Raw genomic sequence first — 9,609 nt, forward strand, 5'->3', positions numbered from 1 at the left:
TGCTCTGCATTGTGTGGGTAAAATTCTTAAAGAAAAACAATGACTTTCACGGCTTTAAAATAGAATTTCTAAAGAGTTGAAAGTGCCTCGGGGCTTTCAGCGGAGGCATTTGTAGGTAGAGTTACTCGCTCTTTGAAAGAAGCTTCTTCCTCTCAGAGGATTTGCAACAAAGTTGAAAAAGTGACCCAGTTTTCCCTCTCACTTACGGCCCTGTCTGCCTGTGTACTGGTACTGAAATAACCGTGCTGTCTGTGTCGGCGTGCTCTCTCTCTCCAGGGACCGACATGGCGGTGTTCTGTCTGCTGTGTGCGAAGCGCTTTCAGACCCAGAAGGCCCTGCAGCAGCACATGGAGGTCCACACCGGAATGCACAGCTACATTTGCAGCCACTGTGAGCGGCCCTTCCCGAGCCACACCACCCTCAAAAGACACCTGCGCTCTCATACGGGTAAGACGGAGATTAAAAAAAAAAGGTCTCTGGAAACTGGAAGTGCCTTAATCCTGAATTGATGTGTAACCCACCTGACATCGCAGTACAACATTTCCAACACGGGTATTCATTCCAACTAGCCTACCAAGCTATACTGAGATATGCTAGGCTGAAAACCAAGAGGCAGTGTGACAGCAGTGATGCCCAAAAGGTCCTAGGAAAAAAAATAGATCAGTGTCAAAGCAGATGAATCTGAATCACAGTTCAAAACACAAAGTCTGTATAACGATAACATAACGTAACATTTTTACCAAATCTCTGGTGTGGTGCTGTTGTTTTTCATGATTACAAGGGGCCTAGGGTTTGGTTTTGTGCTCACGACATCATCTCCCATAAAGTTGGTTCCATAGTGTAGCGCTTAGCACACCTGCCACAGAACGGAAGAGTTTCCCAAATATGGGATCAATAAAGTTTAATTTTTAATTTTTTAAAGAAAGTCTTGTTCTGTGTTTCCGACGTATGTCATTTAAACAATTTTTGGGGAACAAGTTGCCAAGTAGCTCTTTGGCTTACTTAAAACCTGAGAAAACTTTTAGCTCTTTCTTCTTTTTTTGCCTTATAGCTTTCACTTCTTTAATTTAAAATTCCACAAAACTTTTAACGGTGCACGAAAAGAAGCAGAACACATTTCAAAATCACTTTTCCTACCTGTCAGCGGCAGACGAGTGTGCTAAAGATTGTTAGCACATGTAACGCTTCGACTTCAAATGACAGGCCTGTGTATAAGGGCTGTGTTAAAGGACATATTCAGATATCCCAGTTGTATTTGGTTTCCTCTCGTTTAACTCAGATTAGAAACTGAAGCGGTTCTTTTTTGGAATCTGGGTTAATTTCCTGAGGCTTTTTGGCTTTGATGTTTTTGATGTTCTGATTTCCATGCATGCTCTCGCAGTCTTCCCTCCTTCATCCATGAATGACTCACCTCTCCGATGACAGCTCTAGTACGGACGCTGCGTATTTTGGGCAGTTTCATCCTGTTTATGTTTTGGCTTCTGAGGCTGCCTTAAGGCTTCAGCGAACTCACGTCGGTGGTTTAGCCTAACAGATAGAGGTAATCCAGATAAATGTTGAAGGGGAGGGAAAATGGGAGAGGACTGGGCTGTGTGCTCGGCTCTGCCCTGCACTGAGTCCTGACGCCGCAGGAGACAGAGAGACATTTGCTGAAAAGATGTTCCTCTTTCTTCTTTCGCCTTAAATAACACTGCCAGCTGTCAGGAAGGCTTCATGTCTAGACGGGAGAAATACATAATTGATGTGAAGAGGTAGAAGTGAGAGGAGTTTTGGCCACGGCAGCTGATCTTGTTTGTATGCCATTCAGCTTGGAAATAACATTTTGAAAATGTCATCGGCACCGTGGAGGGGTGGTGCAGATTGGGTCTGTAATGAGGAGAGCGATGTATCCTCCGACTTGGCTGTTGCTGTGGACACTGAGATAATGAGGCACGTAGGTCATTGGAGATGAGTCAATGCCTCAGTCGAGGAGACAGACAGATTAGCTACAGTAAAAAGAAGAGAGCGCCGCACGACTGCAGGACTTTTATCACACAGGTGTAGGTGTGGCACTGTCGTGTCATCATGGTAATTTCCCTGTTTTGTATGCATGTGCGCAGCGAACGAGCCATGATTTGACCTTTTAGAGATGAGGTGGGATACATGCTGTTTAAAGACACACTGCTATTCTGGCTAATTAATGGTGTATAGTGTTCATGTTTACATTTAGTAACTTCTCAGGATTTGAAATAACTTGTTACATGTAGCCCCAGAATGATGCCCAAAAAGTCCTATTATTAGTCCTTATTATTATGGTTAGGATAATTATTAATAATATTATTATTAATATTAACCTTTTTAATTATTATGTTATTATTATTATTATTATTACTACTAGTAGTAGTTTAAAAGCAGAGTGGCTGAATAACCAAATCAAACTATATATTTTTTATATATTTATATTTTATATATTATAAATAAATTAGTAAATAATAAATATGTGCATAATAAATAATAAAATATAATAATAATAATAATAAATAGTATTTTACACACACCCACACAGAAATGCAAACTCTCAACAAAAAAATTGTGGCACTAAATGGTAAACCAGTGATGATCTTGTTGTAAGGCAGAGTTACTAACCCACCTCGCACTGTACGGCCCTTGAAGTAACATGTCCAACATAATCAAATAAATAGATATTGTGTTTGTCAGTCTTTACAACTGCATGTCTCACAGTCGTTTTAAATCACATGTTCTGTGTGCAGACCAACTTCCCACCATGGTAACCAGGCACTTTTTTCAACGATGAAGTCAGTCTCACATTGTGTCACTAATGACGTGACGTGGCCCTTTTGTGCGTACAGGTGATCATCCGTTCGAGTGCGAGTTCTGCGGGAGCTGCTTCAGAGACGACGGCACACTGAGAGGCCACAAACGCATTCACACGGGAGAGAAGCCTTACGAATGCAACAGCTGTGGGAAAAGGTTCAGCCTCAAACATCAGCTGGAGACGCACTACAGAGTTCACACAGGTGAGAGTCTGGGGGCAGGAGGAGGAGAGCGCCACCACATGGAGCTGAAAAATACACCTCAAGTTTGAGCCGGCTGTGGGAAAACTGCAGTACTCCTGCAGTGAATAAACTAATTGATGTAAAGACAAAAATAGTTTTCAGACAAATGAGGTGAAATTAGATTATTTTTTACAGTCACGCCTGATGATCTCTCATGGTCTGCTAATGTTGATAATCATTAGGTCGTTAGTCTTATTGAAGGATGTAAGTATCTACAGGGTTTCCAGAGGACTGGATTTGTTTTTTTTACATGTACTGTAATACTACGACATTGAGAGTAGAGGAATTGTTCCTATACCACAGACAGCCATAACCTGTCTTCTCCTCTGTCTCTGCCGAGGAGCGATGCTGTAATTCATGATCGATGAATAAGACATCAAAGCATTGAAGTGATGCTGCGGCTCCCGTGTCACTATTACTAACACAGTGTTTAACTTTGACTCTGCTGCTGTCGATTATTACTCACATCAAAGTGAGAGTTCAGATTCACCTCAGGAACAACCTAACTGTCATGAATCTAGAACTAAACACTGAAACTGGTTCCAGTTCTTTCACCTTTAACATCCAGGATGTTCCGGCTTCACACAAACATCATTGGCCAGTCGAGGACCACTGCAGTCAGTTAGGTCTAATTGAGCGGCTTGTGACGTTTAAATTCAACACTGTCTTTATCATTATTCACACCAACCTCACATGCTCTCTGACTGTGACGTAATGATGTTCCTTCAGCTGAGACTGAACTGGTCGTCCTCCGTCATGTCACATGGACAAGGGAAAAACGCCTGCAGTCGTGTGGCAATATACATCTATATATTACATAAGAGTGGTTCTCAATCTGTGGTACGCGTACCACCAGTGGTACGTGAGCGCCCTCTAGTGGTATGTGGAAAAATTCATATTTTCACATTTTCAACTGAATATATTTGAAACATACCAGGCACAATTAATAAAACATTTAAACATAAACATCTTTATAAACATTTATAAACCTCTCTCCTGTGGTGGAAGCTAACAGTGAAGGCCTCTGCTGCTACATTCTAATGTTGGTCATCATGGTGGTACTCAGAGCTCAGAGTATAAAAAGAACCACTGCTATATAAGGTTGAATGGAAATAAAACTGCTATATTTCTATAGAACAGACACACACACACACACACACACGTGTGCAGGTATAGAATGTACAGATGGACTCAGTGGAAATGAATCCTGCTTCACCCTGGAGGTTTCTCTCTCACAGGGTCAACCAGGTTAACACTGCGGTGCTAAATTTTTCAGGTGAGAAGCCATTTGAGTGTAAGCTGTGTCACCAACGTTCCAGAGACTACTCGGCCATGATCAAGCACCTGCGCACGCACAACGGAGCGTCTCCGTACCAGTGCACCATCTGTAAGGACTTCTGCCCCAGCCTGGCTGCCATGCAGAAGCACATGAAGAGCCACAAGCCTGAGGAGGTGCCGGCCGACTGGAGGATAGAAAAGACTTACCTGTACGTCTGCTACGTGTGAACGGGACTGAGTACAGCCCTTCTCTCTCTCTCTCTCTCTCTGTCTCTCTCTCTCACACACACACACACACAGGTTTCGAAATATCAAAACTAAATTGAATTTGATTGATTCCAATCGCTAATAAAAAAACACAAAACAACACATTCTCCACAACGTAGAGAGTTCTACGAACCCCAAAAAACCAACTCAGTCACAGTCACATGTTCTACTCTGGTGCAGAACCTCACTGTGGAAATGTCAGTTCACACCACGGCAGTGTGAACTTTACTGGTTCCATCAATTATTTTAACGTGAGACTGTGGTTATAAAGAGACAAAAGACCCCCCCCCCCCCTACACACACACACACCTCCTCTCACCTCCCCAGGTGTGTCTGACACTGTAATGAATCTCACATACCCAGTATGGCTTTTCTACTTCCTTGTTTACACATACTTTACTAGGGGAAAGCACAGTCAGAAGAGCGGCCCTGTTTGAGTCAGTTTGTAGCAGTCAGGCAGCGTTAGCGGCAGCGTTAGCAGCAGCGTTAGCGGCAGCGTTAGCAGCAGTGTTAGCGGCAGCTGTAGCGGATCATATATATCTCTCCTCTCACCTGTTCATCAAGGCACTCGTTACTTGTTGCTCTGTGTTGATATTAAAAAATAATCTTTTTGGGATACATTCTGGTCTAAAGCTATAACAGCTTTTCTTTTCTTCATTTAACTTTTTAAGGAACATGACTCTCATGCAAATATGGTGATGTTTGTGTAGGTGTTGCTCAAAATAAATAACACATCTGTCAGTAATGTCAATTTAGAAGACGACAAAACTTCATATTCTGTCAGTCCAAACCATACAGAGCGAATAAGAGACAGACCTGTGCCTGAGATGAACCAATGGAAGAGATTTAATAATGTCCAACAGGACGTTGACATTAGGACACTTCATTACACTGTACTGTACTCTACTGTAAACCTGACCTCAAAATACAACTTCACTGTAAAAATGATCCCAGCAGGAACAAAGTGGAATTTGAAAGTTTCCCAGCACACACATACACACACACACACACACACACACCCAGTGTTACCAGTTGGTATGTAACGACTACTTCTGTTCGATCCACTGTTGAGTTAACAGGACGTTGGCTGCGTCTCTGTTCAGCTGCAGGTTTTTTTCATTTGTTCTTTTGTCGAACCATCGCACAGAGTTTGAAGTCTTCTGTGATAATCAGTGATGGTGGACTGGCAGACAGCGAGGACTCTGTCCTCCTGTGTCTCATCTCCGCACCTTTTCATTCGCTGGTCTTATTCTTTTACTCTGCTGGTTCCATTCTGCATGGTTTAGTTGAAAGCTGCCATGTTTGCCCCGATGAGCTGCCGCTCTCTCAGTTCTTTGTCTTCTTTGCAGTGGGTGGTTTTTGTTTCAGGTTTTCTGGCTTCAAAACGAGACTGAAATTTGTGTAATGTTTTTGGCTATTTATGTGCAGCTTTGTTTTCTTTTAATTACCAAAAATGTTTTGTCATTTCTCTCTCTCGCTCTCTCTCTGTCACGCACAAACACAAACACAAACACACGTACACAGATGTTGTTATTTATTATCCATTAGTGTGATAATCACAGCCCATGATCATAACCACGGATGAAGTCAGGGGTTAAGCCACAGAAGTGGACGTGTTGAGGGATGGCTCCGTACTACCGATAACTTCGGAGTTTCCGATACCAATACCAATCCGATACTTTGTTTTCTCCTGTTGCTGCTCCTGTTAATGGCATGTCTCGCAGAGTTTAGTTGAGTATTTGGGCTCAGGTATCTGCTCGGACAGCTACAGTAGTTTTTTTCACTTTTTGGTATGGTATCGGATCAGTACCAATCCTGAGCATTGAGCCATCCCTAGTAGCGTTAAGTTGGTTTTGGAAGTTAGTTGCTGTCAGGTCTTTATGGTATGTTAGACTAGTGTTTGTCCTCTGATAAAGAATGGTTGTTTTTTGTTTTTTTTTTTGCTGCTCCTCTTGAGAAGATATGACACTTCCTTGATTCTTGTGTAAAATTCCAACTTATGTACACTACAAACGTTGTGTAGCACTCCAGTGAACAACGCTGCATCTGTTTATTCTCATCCCTCATTTATCTCAGAGAGTAATGGCAGTCTTTGTCCAGATACCAGGGACAGAGGAAGATTTTAATGTGAGATCATGGTTCCATGAGTCCACTCTCATGAGCTCTGTGGTACCAGGGGAACTTTTGGTGCTTACTGCAGCTAGTGTGGGATTCACACCTGTTATTCTCCAGTTGGAAGCCCAGTTCTTGTATCACTAAACCAAGGGCTGCTCCTTATTTTTACTACAGCAAACCAAAACCAGCAGAAGCACAGTTTAAATTTGAACTCTGTGAAGGTTAAACCACTGGTTCCCAACCTTTTTTTTGTTTTTTTTTGGCTTGTGACCCAATTTTCACAATCATTACGAATCATTACTACTCTAAGAACCAATACGAATTGTCACTTTTTTTGGATGTAACATCCAAAGCACTTCCTCCAGTCTATTCCTGTGGCTCGACTTCAAGACTTCAAGAGTTTTAAGTCACACTCTGTACATTCATCCACTTCATTTTATTAACAGTCAATGACTCACCAGAGAGAATTTACCTCGCTTCAGTGTTTTTTTCGTCCACTGCAAATTATTCACCCTTGCAAAAAAAAAAAATTTCTATGATTAAAATAAAAACATTTTAAAATATGTGGAAAAAAATGCCTCAGCAAGGCTTTATGTGTAGTTTTTTAATTGTTGTCTATGAACAGACATATGAAACCAGTGATTGAGAATTTTCTAAAGGAAAATTAAAGAAAGCGTTTTGTTTTTTTTAACAAAACATGAAATTTGTCAGAAGTTGGTTTCGTCCCAGTGATGAGCCAGACCAAAGTTGATCACATGGCGAACATACATCAGTGAATTCTAGGCCCTTAAGGGTCTACATCTTGTATCCAGCGATCTGTTTTTTTTGTTGTTTTTTTTTGGGCTGTAACCTATTTAAAATGCCCAATATTTGAACCTGTTTAGGGACAAAAATATTTTTAGACCAATAGTTGTCCCGACCGACAGCTTTAATTAAAATTTGTGGCTCACATTTAGTACAAACATTTATTTTGTGGGCCACATTTGTTAAATCCCGTATGCACAGCAAAATATTCTGAATATTTCTTTTGTCCCGTCTTTGGTTTAAATCAATGGTGATGTGGACCAATAGAGTAAGCGACCCTTGGTCCCACATTGTAAAGGTGATGTAAGCCAAAGATGAAGCAAATCCTGCCCTCTTGTGTCTCTTCACTGGAACAATCAAACACCTGTCCCACATTCTAAATGTACTAACTCTAATTGCTGTAGCAAATGTCCTTCGCAGGATACAAGATGTCAGTCATGCAGGTCATGTTGTTCATTGCTTTATGTGAGCCAGTAAACAGACCAGGTCTGTCGTGTCTGTTCTGACGTCGAATCACTCTGGGCAGGTTATTGCCAGTCGTAGTGTAGCTGTTGTGTACCAGCTGTCCTTGTATGTTATAATCAGAAGTGAGCCTGACACTGGCCTTATAGATTTCAACCATGTTGTATTTTTGTATTACTGTAAATTGCTATTTGTTTACATTTGGTATGATTTGAAAAAAACATCTTTCAAGTGTGTGGTTTATACTGTAACTCCCTCAGTTGATTATGATCTCTCCCTTGTGCCTCTTTTTATAAGTAGAGCATTGATGTGCTTGAGTACGTGGGTATGTGCTGTTGGTGGTCGTTCCTCAGTGTTCGTTTCTCGTTGATTAAAACTTAGACTGCCATGCTAGATCTGCTTCGTCTGAACATTGCAACTGGAAAATACGTGATGGTGGTCGATTGAGTCCGAAGCAAGTCTCAAGCATTTTATCAAGTAAAAGTACAAACTCTGCCATCTCAAATGGGTTCCTTCAAAGATACAGTAACTAAGACCTGGTCCATTAGTGGGCAGATATTTAAAAACAAGAAATCTTCCAGTAATGTTTACTGTCTGTATATGAATGTCATTGGAAGGCTAGGTTTTGTTTTGTTCAGTTTGCGTGATGGTTCCTATTGGCTGAAATAGGAAGAAAAGGAAAGGAAATAAACAATCCTGTTCCTGCCCGACATAATATAACTACTTCCTGTCACAGCAGAAGAAATTAGAAAAATATTAAATAAAAAATAACAATAATTATTTAGCACAATATGTTAGTATGCAGAAGAACTGAGAAACATAACAGACTGTGTTATTGTCTACACAGCAGGCATTAAAGATTTGTAGGGTTTTGTACGTTATATCACCACCTGCTGACATGACCAACATCTGGTTGCATAAAGCCAAGTCTGTTTATTTGTATTTGAAGAAAGAAAAATCTCATCTTTCATAAATAAATGCATACTAGTGGACTGGGCCTAAGATTTCCCTTCACAATAAACATCATTTCAAACAGACCGTACATGTTAACATGTAACATGTTAAATACTGCTGAGTAATGAAAAAAAAAAAAAAAATAATGCTGGGGCTTGCTCGTACAAAGGAACCCTAAGAAAAAAAAAATTACGAAATGTGCAATGTCTTAAGCCACCAACAGTCAGTGCCATGAGAAGAAAAAACACACATTCACTGTATCTATTTTACATAAACATGCACTATTATTGTATTTTGCCCAGTGGACCAAAAGAACTGTTTTTTTCTTTGATCTTTCTATGTTGTGATAATGCAGGTGTCCTTTTATTTGATGTGTCCTTTAAAGGATGTGAGTAACAGCATTTAGATTATGTCAATGTTTGTCTACCTCAGGGCCAGATCAAAGCTCGACCTGGTGTCCAATCAGGGTTGTTCTCATTGCCATGCGTGCAGTAAAAAAATAATAATAGTTAAAAAAAAATCTCTCTCTTCACTATAGCTTTGTAACACAGTGTGTGAAAGTGTTTTCTCAGTGTGAATTTAGGCACAACTCTGTATGCGTCAGTGTTCAGTGGCATGGTTTAAGAAAATAATAAAATAATTTGCTATATTAGGCTTTTGTGTGTCATTTTTC

At 40.7% G+C, this 9,609-nt stretch overlaps 1 protein-coding gene across 3 annotated transcripts in view; it reads left to right on the top strand.

Annotated features, from left to right (window-relative positions):
• Nucleotides 1-9,585, top strand: part of zbtb16b (zinc finger and BTB domain containing 16b) — a 30,052-nt gene extending 20,467 nt beyond the window's left edge. For all 3 annotated transcript variants that reach the window (XM_025054894.1, XM_017032043.2, XM_008309505.3), the window contains exons 5-7: nucleotides 277-447; nucleotides 2,850-3,017; nucleotides 4,333-9,585. In XM_025054894.1, the coding sequence (XP_024910662.1) occupies nucleotides 277-447; nucleotides 2,850-3,017; nucleotides 4,333-4,562 (569 nt within the window). In that variant the 3' untranslated portion in view covers nucleotides 4,563-9,585. The remainder of the gene's footprint in view (nucleotides 1-276; nucleotides 448-2,849; nucleotides 3,018-4,332) is intronic.
• Nucleotides 9,586-9,609: the final 24 nt, after the last annotated feature.

This window comes from Cynoglossus semilaevis, chromosome 4 (assembly GCF_000523025.1).
Source record: "Cynoglossus semilaevis isolate Cse_v1.0 chromosome 4, Cse_v1.0, whole genome shotgun sequence".
NCBI lineage: Eukaryota > Metazoa > Chordata > Actinopteri > Pleuronectiformes > Cynoglossidae > Cynoglossus > Cynoglossus semilaevis.